The sequence below is a fragment of the Aotus nancymaae genome, unplaced genomic scaffold, assembly GCF_030222135.1.
Source record: "Aotus nancymaae isolate 86718 unplaced genomic scaffold, 86718_ANA_hifiasm-v0.15.2.pri h1tg000040l, whole genome shotgun sequence".
NCBI lineage: Eukaryota > Metazoa > Chordata > Mammalia > Primates > Aotidae > Aotus > Aotus nancymaae.
In genome coordinates this window covers 105973571-105990690 of record NW_026988454.1, presented here as the reverse complement: position 1 = coordinate 105990690, position 17120 = coordinate 105973571, and the positions used below count along the sequence as shown (strand labels likewise).

The following is a 17120-nucleotide window of genomic DNA, read 5'->3' as shown; positions in this document are numbered from 1 at the left end:
ACTGGTGAGATGAGCTGGGTACATCAGTTGGAAATGCAGAAATCACCCTCCTTCTGTGTTGATCTCGCTGGGAGCTGAACACCAGAGCTGTTCCTATTCAGCCATCTTGCCAGCCACTTCTCACTTTATTGTTACAATTATCTTAATGATAAAGGTCCTGAAGCACAGAAGGTGCTCAGTATATAAGAGTGTTGAAAAATGCATACATGGCTGACAAAGGAGTGTCTACCTTACTTAGGACTGAAAATTGTCTGGTGCAGTTACACAGTGTTATCATGAGCTTAATGGCGGCAGAATACTTTTTTTTAAAGACATAAATAAGAAGTTGAAAGTGAAAATGAAAATAAACAAATCAATTATTAAACCCATATTATGTCAACACTAAGAGAGAGCACGGTCATTAGCAGTACCTAGGTCTTGCTGTATAACCTACCTGAATTTAAACCCCAGCCCCATTAATTACTAGCCAGGTGACTGGACAAATGAATCAGTCAAACTGATGGGAATAATAATATCTAACTGTGGGAACTAAATACCACTGTGGGAACCAAAGGTCCTTTACTTAGGTTCATTACATAACAATCTAGCATCGGTACTTTTTTCATAATCAGAATATTAAAATATCAGTTACACTACTGGCTATGTATCTACAACATAAAGACATTTCTCAGATCAACCACTTACAAACAAGTCTAAACAGAAACATTAAAATATCTGAATCTTAAGTTTGTCCCTTTAAAAAAAATTAAACACAATGGCATTTCAGATGGAAGTGCAAATATCCTGTAGATGCTCAGGACTAATTCCTACCATGCTTGGTAGTTACCAAGAGTCAAAAAAAAAAAAGGCAAAACAAAACAAAACAACAACAACCACCACTTGATATTTACGGCAAATATAAAGGGGACATGAAGAGCTAAAATAACTAAAGCTAAAATAACTAAAATAACAATAGATTTCCTCTTCTAAAAAAAAAATGATATTTCAGGAAATCTGATTAGAAGAAAAAGGAGAAATCATCACACCATTATAATATGGGTAACATGGGTAGTCCCTGAAATAGGATTAATAGAGTGGAATAAATGGTTGGCTGAGAAAGTCCCAGCTGGAACATCAGTATCACAATAGGGACAGCTGGGGGCTGGTCAGACTAGATACTCCACAGAGGATACTCAGAACTCTCAGAAGAAAGATATCAGACCTGCCTTCTGCCTATTATTTTTTTTTTAAAAAAACTTGTTACCGTATGTTTCAAACTAAAAACTATACCCATAACTTGCTTAAATTAATTTTAGAATCAATATTTACACATGACTTTCCCATTTTATTGAGAAAAGTGGCTCAATCATGACGTAGATTGTGATACAGATATGCTGGCTCACATACTGCATAATTGTTTTCTTTGGGAATGTACAGAATAAAATACATGAGAATAAAATAAGAGAGTGTCCCTCTATAGAAAAGAGCTGTTTCCTTCCCTCACTTCTTTCCCAGCTGCCCAGACTCATTTCTTTATCAAATATTACAATTAAATATTTTAAATAGAATTTCTCCACTTAATTAAGGTAAAAAGCAAACAAATTTGAATATAATCTGTTCCCTTCCCCAATATAACATTCCTTATTCTTACATATTAATTTGGCTATACTTTAATTATAGTCTAATAAAATAAAACATAAGAAGGATTTGAAACTTGATGAGTACAGATACATTCCCAACACAATGTGCTTACAAATGCCATGATTCTTGTCACTTTCACTATGTATTTCTGAGGTTATTTTATGCATTAATGTAAAAAATAACATATACAAAATTGACATGAGTAAACCCAATTCTTACAGTTTTTGTCATAAATGTAAATAAAGCTCATACCTGATTTAACTGCTGCTATTGCCTTCGCAGGGGTGGTCACAGCACTTACTAGGTTACATAGTGAGATCCCACTGTTGTTTACTTTCTGAATCTCTGGTGTTTTTAAACTCCACTCTTCTTGTAATTTCTTGAAATATAAAAACACATTATTTTGTCATCTTAATATTTTCAAAGTTGCACATTATAATTCAATTTCTTAAACAGATCTTAAAGGAGTAATAATTGTGGACCCTGATTTGTGAGGGAGTCGATGAAAGAAAAAGGGACCATTCGTATTTGTTCCCACAGCCCAGATGACTGTTAACTCAGTTAACCGTGGGGTATGTATGGCCCATTCTGCCCTTAAAGGTTTCATAGGTGGTAAGTGAAATCCTAGCCACAGTGGGAGTCAGGCTATTCCTGACTGCTATGGGTTCCAAAATAACTGTCAACTGTAAGTCTGTAAAACTGTACTAGGTAACAGACCAGTTATAGAATAAAAGGTACCAGGAACAATAAAAATAAATAGGAATTCAGAATTCCATTTGACAGAGTATTTTAATCCTACAAATTTCAATTACTTTTAAAAACACACATATATCCACAGATTTGGAGTGGAGAAAAGTGCCATACTGGTCACAGGTGTTACGACTTGAATCAGATGACAAAAGACTTGTGCACTATTTATGCAGGAGATTCAAATAACTTCTATTTCAAAATACTCGTTATAGTGATATATACAAGCTAGAGTAAAATGCTGAGTGAAGAGGATGTTTTACTTAATATGATGAGAAACGATATAAAAAATTACTGAAACTAAGTAGAGACTTGGTAGAAAAGGAAACTTGATTACCAGAATAGTCAGCAACTCATAAGCACATCTTTTAAAAAAAAAAAAAAAAAAAGCAAATCAACTAAAACTTTATGTCCTTTTTCAGAAGAATTAGTTAAGCCCCATGTCATGATTTCCAAAGGTCAACAAAATATACAGTATATATATGAAGATCTAACTTAGATGATATTAGATCAAAGAAAACCACCATTAGTCTTTTAATCTTTCATTACTGACACAGATAAATGAAAAATTAGTATTAGATAACAATGATTCACCTTAGTGTCTTCCAAAGATTTTCCTAAATCCTCTGCACCAAACGAAGGCTGCACAATGGGAATTCTTTTTGTTGTTTCTTTCATCCATGACTTCAATGATTTAACAAGAACTTGGAAAGCATCCAACTGCTCTTGACAAGAAGTTACAGCTTCTTTTCTAAATAACGAAAATCACACAAGAATTTAAGTCACAGCAAGAAGAATAAATAAATAATTATTCTCATGTCACACTTAATGTTAAGAAAACATCTTCCATGTGTACTCCAACCATTGATACAGGAGGAAAGTTTCATACGTGACAAGTGAAATCAGCTAAATCAGTAGTCCCCAACCTTGTAGGCACCAAGGACTGGTTTCGTGGAAGACAAATTTTCCACAAACTGGGTAGGGGAGCTGGTTTTGGGATAATCAAAGTGCATTACATTTATTGTGTGCTTTATTTCTATTATTATTACACTGTAATATATAGTAAAATAATTATGTGACTCACCATAAGGTAGAATCAGTGGGAGCCCTGAGCTTGTTTTCCTGAAATGAGGCAGTCCCATCTGGGGGTGATGGGAGATAGCAGCAGATCATCAGGCATTAGATTCTCATAAGGAGTGTGCACCCTACATCCCTTGCATGCAGTTCACAATAGGGCTTGTGGTCCTATGAGAATCTAACGCTTCTGCTGATCTGACAGGAGGCAGAGCTCAGGCAGTCATGTGAGTGATGGAGAGCGGTTGTAAATACAGATGAAGCTTTGCTGCCACAACTCACCTCGTACTGTGTGGCCCAGTTCATAACACGTCATTGACCAGTAGGTACCTCAGGGGTTAGGGGAACCCTGAGCTAAATAACTATTGGTCTATTTCTCAGGCAAGATTCATAGATAAAGGTAGGAGCCAGTCAAGAAATCTGTAGCCCATATGTAATGGCACTCGCTATAATGCTACATAAATTCTAAGAATACACAAACAGTTTCAACATTATTTAGATTCAATGAGCTTTGATCTGTCCACTTTATGTGATGCTGAATGCCAGCAGGCACAGAATTAGAAGGGAAAGGTTTACAATCACTGACATGAGGAAAACATAATGCCACCTAGTGGTTTCTACACTACACTACAGTCACGTTTACGGATGGATAAACTGCTTCAGGCAGTCCAGATTTAAGTCTCTCAAAATGAGATGAAATCTAGTGACTGGAGAGTTTTCATGTGTGACTCAGGAAGCTCCACAGTGAACTGTATGGATCGTTCTGTATGCTCCGCACCATGGAGGCAGTGCACATCCCCAGCACATAAACAACTGTGAGGACGGTGACATTTGGTATGTGGGTGACGTGTGAATATGCAAGCATGCAGAACACTGGCAGATAAGAATGAAATGCAGCTGGACTAATTACTGATGACTACATTATTTTAAAGTTGGACCCATTTTAAAGAAGAAACAACCTAGAGATCACCTAAGAAAACCAAGAACATTTCTTCTATGCAATGTGAATTAAATACCATATGACAGGATAGAACATATAGCTCTGTGAGAAGTACAGACAGCAGTCAAACATTTTAGGTAGAGAATTCTGAAGAAATAAAGAAGAGTAGCTGGAAGAGAAATGACTTTTCTAAGTTTTGAGGCTTTTGTAGATAAACTGTAGAAAAATCTGATGTATATTCTAAACTAACACAAGATCAGAAATACAAAAGCTCAATCACAAGGCCCTGTACAGCTTTTTAGCTCAACGTAGATTCTTTCACTTGTTTCTTATCTTGTTTTTTCACAGGTTCATATCTCATCTACTGCTCTTTAAAAAGTAAACTATTAAATTTAAAGGGCCACATGGAAATCGCACATCGTTTCTGAATTGAGCTCAGAAAGCAAAGAATCATGAGCTGTTGTTCAAGGTTATTTCTGCCTTTGCAAATAAAAATGTGATATTTGCTCAAGGCTTTAGAGAATACAGCAAGTTTAGATCATTTTCAGTAATATACTACCACCATCATTTTTCTTATGCAATATTTTCCACTTTTATGTAAGAAGCATTGAATTTTCCTCCTAAATATTAAGCCACATAATGTATTTAATTTTAATAGCACAAAAATCAATATCAAAACATTTATAAAGTAGCTCTATGCTTATTCTCAAGTTTACAAAATTGTTTCAGTTATCTACATAAGTATCTCACTCTAATTAATATAAATACAATAAAATACAATTTTTAAAGTGATACTTACTTTTCTTTGATGGTATCTTCCATTTCCTTGAATTTCTTTGACAAATTATTTGTTTTTTCAAAAACCAGAGCCTTATCACCTGGTAAGCCATGGCTGGATATCTCCTTCAAGAGACTATGCAAAACTTCAAGATCTTTCTTGTGTTCCAAAAATTCAGAAGTTGATTCCTACAAAGCATTTAGATATTTAGTCAATATGAATATTGCTAGATCTTCAAATGGCATTTATATTCAAACTTCCCAGAGTTCTGTGTGTGGGATCAGAAAGACTCTATTCATAATTTCACATAAGTCTGACTATGGCCAGTACTTTAAATATAATAAACATGCAAATAGGCTATTTGAAAAAGAACACAGTAAACCTTATTTAAAATGCATTCTATATTTTGTCTCTTTGTGGCTTCTGGTATGTAAGATGATACTTATACCATCATCTTATGTGTGATGAATGGTATTTCTTTCCAATCAATCAGCAAAGGCTTCAAGGAAAAGATGAGGTTTGAGATTTTCAAAGGAGGAAAACATAGATCTTTACTAACCCATAAGTTATTAAAATGATGATTACCAATTATAATTCTGGCAATAAGTACATGAGTTTGCCTTAACTGTTAATCTACTTGATTAGCCTCTTGCATAGTAAGGAAAACATACCTGCATATACTGAGACAATTCAGTAACATCTTTTCCTGGCACATCTACTTCAGTAAGAGCCTGAGTTTTTGTTTCTAAAAATGTTTGGAGCTTTTCTGAGAGGTTCTCAAACAGTTCCACTTTGGTTTTTAGCTCCTCCATTTTGGCAAGTTTTTCTTTGTGTTTATGACTTGCTTCTGAAAACCGAGCAGACAAGTCCTTCATTTTGGCTTGCAGTGAGGATGCAGTGGATGGATCTGTTGTTTCCATAAATTTCTTCACTTTTTCATTCATGGCATTTATACTGCTCTGACGACCTGCAATATCCTGTTCCAACATCTAAAACAAACCAAATAGTGCATATACTTTATAATGATGTTTACAAATAATGTGACAGAATTTTTTTAAATGACTATTCATAACAATATAAGCTTGCACAACCTGTGACTACAGAGGTTAACAGTTGAAACTGAATGACAAGCTTGAGCTGTCCCTTGAGAAATGCCATCTTAAATCTCTCCAAGGGAGAGTGAAGAACAGCTGGCTAGTTGCTCAAATGAGGCAGGAGGCTGCTGCTACTCAGCAACCCCTACGATCTAATGGAGCCTGGGGATTAGCCATGGTCCTAATTCTTAAAAGACTAGACAAGACTGATCTGATTAACCTCATGTGCAGCTGGCAGAAACAATGATAAACAAGATAAGACTCAATGTATGCATAAGCCCTCCATAATGAATAATATTCAAGAAAAAGTACACAAAGCCCTTCCTACACTTCTTTCCAGAAAAATATTTTACACGCTTGATTTTGTGCAAGCATTACTTTCCATACTCATATTCAGCAAATGCCTCTTTTTTGTATCCCTAAATTTATCTTAAATCTAACTATACTTTGAGCTTATAAAAGTGTTTTTTAAAAAAAACTGTAAGTGGGACTTTTTTTAAAGTCACTTACAATGTTTTTACTGATGATATCCTGAAGAGCAGCAGAGTTTAAGGGCACTTGACCTTGTTCTTTTAGAGAACTTTCCACACTTCCCATCCAGTCCAGCATTTCATCCAAGCCATCCTGCACACTCAGTGAACGGGTCAAGGTTATCTGGAGTTTTTCATTTCGGTCATTAACAGACTGGGACAGATCCTCATATCTTCCAACAATGTCATCTACTCCAAACACATCAGGAAATATTAACCACAAAGTTCTCTTTGCCCTATCCCTTTTCAAAAACACATGAAGGTGAATCATACAATTTCCACACAAGAATTTTAAAAATAAGTTTAGTGATAAATTCCTAATGCATAATCAGAACACCACCTAAAATGTTAAAATATAAAGAAAGAAAAGAGTTTAATGGAAAATGAAAATTGAAATCTTTTTTAAAAAGTTAATATATATCCCATCTGCATTTGAAAAGAGATTTTTTTGGATGCATAAATATTTGAATTGTCCCTGAGAGATGAAAGAGTGGTCCAAACAGCAAATCTTTGAAATAAATACTGGTTCTCAATCTGACATTTCACATTAGCCATACTTATTGATAATTACTTACAGGGAAAAAGGTGAGTCACACACAGCTATTCTCAAAACAATACACAGTCACAAACATTTATGCAAAATTAAATTTTACATATAAAAATTATTACTCTCTCTCCCTCCCTCATACACACACAAACCTTTTGTCATACTTCCCAACTGAAGCAAATCATTCAAATGCAGAGAAACTGGCAGATGCAAATAAACTGAGAAAATAGGCAACAATGAAAATCCACTTAAAGGTGAGATTATGCTTCTAAAATACACACTAATTGTATTTTAAAGTTTAACAGCAGACAAAAGAGAAAAATAAACTTAACAGGCTAACCTATCTCATATGAGGATAAACTTTACCTTCAATTCTAGAGATAAGATGCTAAAGAAAGAAAACCCTGTCTGATCTAGTTTTCACTTGACTAAAGCCCTACATTTTAACATCCTACATTCTATATTGTAGACCAATGAAAAGTTTGAACAACAATGGTTTTTAATGTATTCATATCTTTCTCTCTGAAAAACAGTGTTTTAAATGGTGAATTTATCACTTATTATCGAAGAATTTAAAAAATGTTTTAATTATTTCTGAATTCTTTAGTCTCATACATTGTAGAAAGCTTCGGTAGAGGAAAGCTGTGGGTCCTGAAACATCTCTAGAAAATGAAATCTCTTACAGGCTTGTTTGGCCCATGAAGCATAATTCATACAACAAAACAATATAATTGTTCTAATGCTACATCATGAGAAAACAGCTTGAAAATTTTCCCTGGAGTGAGAGGTGAAGTGTAGATGATTTAAAGAGAAAATCATGCTCCTCTTACTAAAACATAATGAAGCCCATCAGCAGACTGAGTGCGGAGGGAGACAGCATTTAATATGCACCAAAATGCTATCAGCAGAGGAAACAGGCAGTGGGCTCAAAAATAAGCTCTAAACAATAGACGCTGGAGACTACTAGTTGGGGGAGAGTGGTGGGAGGGTAAGGGCTGAAAAACTCCCCATTGGAGACTATGCTCACTGCCTGGGTGATGGGTTCAATCATATGCCAAACCTCAGCATCATACAATATACCTTTGTAACAAACCTGCATATGTACCCTCTGATTCTAAAATAAAAGTTGAAGGAAAAAAATGAGCTCTAATTTGGAAAGTCACAAGAGCACAGGATCTGAATGGCAGCCTGAGGTTGGCAGGTTAGCAACTTCTCAATTGGGCAACTGTGCATCAACAGGGTAAGTAAGATCAGTGATCTGTTCAGCCATAATAAGTGACTTCCCAAGGAAAGTCAGCTATTTTCATATAATTAATAGATTTGAGTGTTACTGTTTGCTATAGACTAAATGGTTGTGTCCCCCAAAATTCATATATTGAAGCCTAAGTCCCAATGTGATGGTGTTTGGAGGTGGGGCCTTTGGAAGATGTGATATTATCATATAATAAGAAATATCAGGTCTCTGACCATAGCTCTTGACATAGAGTTCCTACAACCCTTCTGATTTCCTCAGTAATACAGACACTAAGAGAATCTCTTGTTCTGGTATCTGGTCATTGACCCCAGTTCCTGACACAGAGCTCCTAAGACCTTTGTGATTTCCTGAGTGATAGGAGTATATGACAGAGCTCCTAAATCCCTTGGGATTTCCTGAGTGAGGGGTCTCTTTTGTTCGAATGAGGTGATGCCTGGTGGCCTCTTGGATAGTCTTAGGGTAAGGGAAGCAGGGCAGAGTGGGAGATGTTGCCAGGAAACCAACCATGTGATTAGACAGTTGGAACTGTCACCTCCTCAACCTCTGAGGAGGAAAGCAGGGCTGAAGGTTCAGTTGCTACCAATGGCCAATGATGTAATTAGTCATGCCTATGTAATGAAGTTGCCATCAAAACCCAACAGGTTTGGTTTGGGGAGTTTCTGGATAGCTGAACACATGGAGTCCTGGGGGTGGCATGCCCAGAGGGCACAAATGTTCTGTTCCCCTTCTCCCATATCTCACCCTGTGTATCTCTTTCATCTGGCTGTTCATCTGTATCCTTTGTAATATTCTTTACAATACACAGGTAGATGTAAGTGAAGTCTTTCTCTGAGTTCTGTAAGTCACTCTAGCAAATTAAGAGAACCTGAAGAGGGTCATGGGAACCCCAATTTATAGCTGATCAGTCCGAAACACAGGTCAGAATTTGGGACTTGTGATTGGTATCTGAAGTGGGGGCAGCATTCATCATGAGACTGACCCCTTAACCTGTAGGGTCCAAAGCTAATTCCAGGTAGACAGTGGCAGAATTGAATTGAATTGAATTGAACTGAATTATAGGACATCCAGCTGGTATCTGCTAGTTAACTGTTTGATGTATGGGGAGAAATTCACACAGATCTGGTCACAGAAGTGCCCTGTGTGGTGATTAATTCTATCTCTCTAAGGAGTTAATTAGGTCATAAGGGTAGAGCCCTAGTGAATGGGATTAGTGCCCTTAGAAGAAGAAACAGGAGAGAAATGATGTCCCTCCACCACTCTCTACCAGCAAGATAGTGGCCATCTGTAAGTCAGGAAAAGTGCCCTCACCAGAACCAGACCATACTGGCACCCTGATCACAGACTTCCAGCCTCCAGAACTATGGGAAATAAATGTCTGTTGTTTAAGCTACCCAGCCGATGGTATTTTTGATATCGTAGCCTAACGAAGACACTGTTTAGTTTGTACTTCTTAGTGATAAAACATTGTCACTGAAGTAAATTCTTGATTTTAGTAACTAAAAGTTATTTTAGAAAAAGGTAAAAAAATCTACTTTAAGAATTTTTTTTTTAATCATTGGTTTTCTTAGAAGTCAGAAAGATATTAAGAGAAACTCCTCTATACTTTAAATAGTTCCACATATTCCTAGGAAAGTATGTCAGAGGTTTTAGTCTTAAAATAATGTAACAAATGAATTTTAAGCAACCAAACGCGAAACTATGTACACTTAACAATGGGAAAAAATTATCAAAATGCCTCTTCAAATAACAGAAATACAAATAAGATCGTCTTTTTTTCTCCTTCATATGCTTATACGTAAGTCCTCACAGCAATGGTATCTAATGTGGATATACAAAATGCTGCACTGGGACAGAAGAACAAAATGTTAGAAATTTCATTCCTACTTTCATTTTATACTTTAAAACTCAATTCTTTTATATTTTATAATTATAATACATATAATAATATAGTAACATGTTCATATGACTTATAAATATATCTGCATATATGGAGATACATGCTAAAGATCATTTCTGACAGGGGCACATAATAAAAAACATCTGGATATATGTAAGAATGAAAGACAGGGTTTCCCTTCTACAGAGCGGTCTTAAAAGAGCTAAGTTCCATTCTTCTCTTCAAATAAGATTTCTACTCAGATTTTAATTCATGCTCTATTTAGGGTAAAACATATGTCTAGTCATCTGTTGTGGAATATTTTTACCTCACATATTCAAACACAGAAACATACAATAACATTAAATATTATGAAAAGCGGAGCAGTGAAAACAAAAAATACATATATAAGATAGTAAAAAATATGTATTGATAATCCACTACACATTTGGTATAAACTAAATACTGTGGGTGGATACAAAGATAATATACAATAGCTCTTTTCTCAACAAACACATTTATCTAACGCATGAGGGCACAAAAGTACCACTATACCTGTAATCAAGTTTCTAGTATCACTAAAGATAACTGGGTAACTGGAACCCTCAATTTGAGTGAGGCCACTAAAAAACTTCTAGAACACAGAGAAGTGGGAAGACTTCTCAAAGCACATCTCTCAGGCTGGGTACAGAAGCTCACACCTGTAATCTCAACATTTTGAGAGGATCATTTAAGCCCAGGAGTCAGACTAGCCTGGACAACATAGTGAGACCCCATATCCACAAAAAATGTTTAAAAATTAGCTGCGCATGACAGAGCACTCCCATAATCCTCACTTCTCCAGAAGCTGAGATGGGGAAGATTGCTTGAACCCAGGAAGTCAAGACTGCAGTGAGATGTGATTGCACTCCTGCACTCAGCCTGGGCAATAGAGTGACCCCTGTCTCTAAAACTAACTAAATAAAATTAAGCACATCTCTCAACCTCTTAAGCCTATGTTCCCACTATTGATAAAGATCCTCAGAGTCTATTTTGGCCTTCAGTTGAAAGCCTACCTCTGCCCAATCCCATCGACCAAGAAAATTTTGTGACATTCTACTTCCTGTGGTGGACATTACATAGTGAGTTTCTGTTACCTTTTCTAAATATCAAATTTAAATTTAAATATACTCTTTTCAAGATACACAGCCCCTGCCCTTAAGATTCTAATATACCTGCCAAAGAATGCATGCCTTTTCCCAGATTCAAGAACACCATTTCACAGGGAAAAACACATAGAACACAGTCTAAAACTAGTGAATATTCTTATCCATATCTATCAGGATACTTTTCTTTAGAATTTACCTGTCAGACAGGAAGAAAGGACATGAATATCTTACCAAGTGTTCTCTGGATATCATTCTTGGCTGGAAGTAAAGATTCCCTGGCATCTAAAAGTACTTCAGCCGTTTTTTTCAGTTTCTCTACAGCAACCTGCTGGCTTGATATCTGTCCTTGCAAAGCCTGTAAGATTAAATGCTTATCGATTAGACTCAGTAGGACTAAATAACAGATTTCTAATGTGGACAAAACAATCTGTAATAAGATAAAGTAAAATTGGACAGAATAAACTTTTCTTCGTATCAACTTTCATTATCAACTTACTCCAGAGTTCTAAGAATAAGGCCAGTCATGAAGTAGCATTAGCAAACGCATGAGCCAGTCTGGATAATACAAATTAAGTCTTGAAATAAACCCTTGAACATATATATGTTCATAATAACTTCCCTGGTTCCTGATCATACAACCTGCTAACTTTATACCCTGAGTTACCCCTTAACCCCTACTTCTAGGCTTTGTATAATACCTCAACTACTACCAAAACAAACAACAGAAAACATGTGAGACCATTTCTGACTCCAGGTAAAGAGATAAATTAGCTCGCCCAAATCAGTAGATCCTGACTCAATACTGAGTCATTTTTATTTCTGCTAATTCAATAAAAGTTACTGAAAATCTAACAAATTCAAAAAGCCTTGCTATATTTTGTGAACATACAAAAATAAAAACGAACACGAAGCTTACACTCAGGGATTTTATAGTTGAGACAGGAAGCGGTAAATGCCAAAGGGGAGTATGAAAAAATGCTATTGGAAGTTGGCAGGAAAAAACAAAACAAAATGGGAGGGAAATGGGAGCCACCTCAATGGTAGTGACACTGAGCTGGCCCTGAAGGAGTGTGGATTTGGGAAGACAACTCCCTGCAGAACAAACCAAAGACACAAACATGAGGACAGAAAAATCACAGGAGAAGGGGAGAGTCCCATCCAGTTTGACAATGCATATGGGTGAGTAAACAGAAATAGGCCTGGAAAGGCCTCATACATCAGGCTAAGAAGTTTACACTTTAACCGGTATCAATGGGGAGTTATGCAGGGCTTCTGGGTAAGGGGTTCATATGCTCAGGGCTGTCCAACAGAAAGGCTAAATTTGTAGCACTGCATGGATTTTTCCAAAGTGCTGAGATTACAGGAATAAGCCAATGCTCCCAGTCAATAAGTGGTATTTATAAACAAAAGTGAGAGCAAGCTGAGAGTAAAGGAATGCCTGTTTTGGAATGCATGAGTCCAAAGTGCTTTTGGAACCCTCCTACAGAAAGAAACAGCAAAATGGGAAATGGCAGAGACTTGGAATACAAACTGGAAATAGACATAGAGAACTGGAAGTCAAGACACATGATGTGACTCCTAAACGAGGAAGCACAGCAATGTCAGAGAAGGAGATTATAAAGAATCATGGAGAATACTTATATATAAGTGATAGGGAGAAGAAAAACACGAATGTAATTGGTGAGGTGGAAATGGGCCCAGAATAATTCTGTCCCCCAAGATTAAAGGAAGAGGGAAGTGGAAAAGATTTACAGTGTTCATTGCTTTGGAAAGGATAATGTAAACCGAAAGACTAATGAGTCCTTGAATTTAATGAATGGAGGTCCCTGCATATCTCTGAGGGAACAGATGTGGCTCAACAATGGGAAGGAGGAAAACAAAACGTAGAAGCTGGAGCCATAGATATGTCTTCCAGAAGTTTGGCCCTGCACTTCTAACAGCTCTGACAGATCTCTGCAAAAGTGGGCTGCCTGGCCACATAGGCCTCTGCCTGGCTTTAATTTCTCGTAAGCGACTCAAGCTCCTCTTCTGCTCTTTTGTATTGGGATTTCAAAGCCCCAAATGTCCAATTGTAGATGTGAACTCATCCTTGGCCATGGGCCTAGCTTTCCAACTGCCTCTTGAATATTTCCATCTGAGTATATGCAGTCACCTCCACCTCAAAAATGCTAAATCTGAACTCATCATCTCATTCTCTGTGTCTACACTTTCTCCTGGGGTATATCTTAACTACCCAAGTAGCAAAACTGAAGTTCCTCCTAGATTCCATCCTAAGTCTTCTTTTCCACATGCAAATCAACCATTTAAAGCTTTTTTCCACACATAGAAATCAATCAACAATTTTACCTGCTTAATATTTTTTAAAAGTCAACTTTTGCTCCATATTTCTCAATCATTACAGGATAATGTCTCACGTGGATTGTTAAAAAAAGAATCCTGTGTTTCTGTCTCCAATCACTTCTCTAATATAGCTCCTAAAGTGTTCTATCTAAAATACATATCTGACCATATATCATCCTGATATAGTTTGGATATTTGTCCCCGCCCAAATCTTATGTTGAAATGCAATCCTCAATGTTCAAGGTAGAACCTGGTAGGAGGTGATTTCTCATGAATGGTTTAGCCTCATTGTCTTGGTGCTGTCCTTAAGACAGCGTGTGAATTCTAGCAAGATCTGGTCATTTAAAAGTATGTAGCACTTCCCCACCATCCCACTGCCCCACCTCTCCCTCTCCCTCTCTTCCTCTCTCTCTCCCTCCCTCCCTCCCTCCCTCCCTCCCTCCCCCACTTCTCTCTCTGGCTTACTTGCTTCTGCTTTTGCCATGTCACATGCCTGTTCCTGCTTTGCCTTGCTCCATGAGTAAAAGCTCCCTGAGGCCTCCTCAGAAGCTGAGCAAGATCAGTGCCATCCTTGTAGAGCCTGTAGAATCATCAGTTAACTAAATCTCTTTTCTTATAAGTTACCCGTCTCAATTATTTCTTTATAGCAACACAAGAACAGCCAAATATAACCCCTGTTAAAAATTTCTTAGTAGTCTCCCTTCACAATAAAGGCCAAGACTTGAACATGCTATAAAAGGTCCAATGAAATCTATTCCCTAATTCTATCTTCAGTCTCAACTTTCTGTTCCAGAAATATCCAGTACAGCTATTTCTTACCTATTTATTCATGCTGGACCCAATGTCTTAGCATCTCTACATATCAGCTTTTTTGTGCAATCTACCTCCATCATCCCGAACCCGGCTCTTATTCACCCTTTAATACTCAGCTGGGAAACCTTCCCTAAGTCTCTCCTCACTCTTAGCTTTGGTAAGTATACCCCACAGGAACTCCCATCAATACCCTGTGACTATTATTGGATTCATCTGTGCCTTCTTGAGAACTAAGAAGTCATCCCTTTCAGCTTTCTATTACTAGTGCCTAGATCAGGCTCCATAAAATTTTTTTCTGGAATAAATGAGCAACTACGTAAATAAACGAACATATCAGGTGTAAGATCTAAAAAGGTTCTCTTCTATTTCAGCATTATTTATTATCATTATTGAAATGCCTAAAGCTAATGGCAAAAATTTCCTCAAATAATCTTCATAATCCAAGAAACTGAGATGACATACAAGCAGTCTGTGTATAAGTCAAAAGGCCCACCAACCCATGACAGACATGGGATCTAGAATACCAGAACCTATAGTTGTTTCGAGATGCCGAAGAATCTTCATCAGAGTGGATCTGTTGGAAAAATTCTCCTAGCAGTTTAGTTACGGAAAGTATAAAAAATTCCTCAGGACATGAACTTTTTACCTGTGACCAGACTGAATTCTAGACCACAGGGACGGCTTATTCACACAACATGGTTATTTAGGAGATGAAGTTAAGTGAAGGGTACCCTCTGAAATTTTTTTTAGAGTGTGAGTTTACTAAGGGCAAGGACAGAGTTTTAACATCTTTGTGCCTTCATAAAACCAGCATAGAAATGTTCACTGAATGAATAAATACATGTAGAAGTGCTCATGGTTCTATTAAAACATCCAATACCAAAGATGGCCCTGTCTACCAGCTTAAAACTTAGAAGTGAATTATAAAAGAAGCATGTCTTCTTTACCTCTTCTTGTCAAAACATCCCATGCCTTTAATCTCGACAATTATATTCAAGAGGTAATCATTTTTAATTCCTAGCATGTATCAAGGTCCTAATTTAACAATAATAGTTGTTTATAGTGCTATTTTGGAACAAAATCGTTCATCCTAGTATTCAAATGGGTACCTTATATTGTTCTGAGTGGATTTCAAGGAAATTAAAACATGAAAGAAGAATCTGTGATACGAGAATACCAGTTGGGAACAGAAGACAGCAAAGTCCATAAACTTAAGGGCATTTGTCCAATTCATAAAAGTTTCCTGACTTAACATCACCCCAGAGATCAGTGCAAGTCTGGAATGCTGACACTGTCAGTCAATGTTATCTGGCCCCATTGCTGGTTCCAAATCCAGGACTTGAGACTGGTCCCAAAATCCTGTTTTCTACACCTCTTCTGGGGCTAAAATCTTGTTTTATCCACTAATTTCCCTGGAAGGGGATCTTGAGGAATGTTATTGTGGCCTAGTAGCATCAGACTGTTGACAACACAGTTAACAGTTCTTCAAATAATAATGCTGATAACAACATGCTATTGGCCAAAAATATTTCAAATGAAATGAACGAATTGGGTGCCCCCAAATTACATTTATGATACAACAGAATATAAGTAGAAGATAATATATTAAACATAGAAAGACTAATTTTTTTGTAGTAGTCTCATGGGTTTATATTATAGCTAAAAGTAATTGTAAAATGTTAATAAACATGAAAGAAATGGAAGCTACCTAATTCTCATAAAAATTTATCCTTGATACATTCTGAAATCTTCTGAGAGAAAAATATGTGCACTACCAGCAACAATTTTAATTGTACATTTAATTTTTAAAATTATGCTATGACTTAATTAGAACTCATTCTCCTTAGAGATTGCTCTTTCCTTTTCACATTTCTTTAACTGCCTTAAGACTAAAAGAGTCTTCTTCCGCAGCAATTATCAAATAGGTTTTTCCATTTTAAAATTTATCCATGTATCTGTTTAATTAAAAAAACAATGCATTCTTTTGGGTTTTTCTTTTTTTGCTCTAGTTATATAAAAATTATTTTTATACGGAATATAATCTGTTTACTAACATAGATCTAACTTAAAATGTATTATTACTATTTTATGTATTTTCTATACTTAAAATAACTTCCTAATTAAAAGATATATATGCAATCAATAGTTATTTTAAATGATTTGCATTTCCTACTAAAATAATGACCTCAATGTCACAGTAACTCCTCTGCCCCACCACATATCTTGTCCTTGAATGTACAATAAATTGGGAATTGAAAACTTAATTAAAATAGATTTGTTCTTGTTCTTGTGGAAAAGAGAAAGACAAAGAAACAGGACTGAAAATGCACATTGGAAAAAAGAAACAACCCCTGGGGA

At 36.4% G+C, this 17120-nt stretch overlaps 1 protein-coding gene across 23 annotated transcripts in view; it reads right to left on the bottom strand.

Moving 5' to 3' along the window:
- DST (dystonin) overlaps nt 1-17120 on the bottom strand; it is a 497116-nt gene that overhangs the window by 110069 nt on the left and 369927 nt on the right. For all 23 annotated transcript variants that reach the window (XM_064360963.1, XM_064360947.1, XM_064360946.1 and 20 more), the window contains 6 exons: nt 11841-11964; nt 6764-6972; nt 5831-6148; nt 5181-5347; nt 2962-3118; nt 1873-1999 (listed from right to left, as the gene is read on the bottom strand). In XM_064360963.1, the coding sequence (XP_064217033.1) occupies nt 1873-1999; nt 2962-3118; nt 5181-5347; nt 5831-6148; nt 6764-6972; nt 11841-11964 (1102 nt within the window). The remainder of the gene's footprint in view (nt 1-1872; nt 2000-2961; nt 3119-5180; nt 5348-5830; nt 6149-6763; nt 6973-11840; nt 11965-17120) is intronic.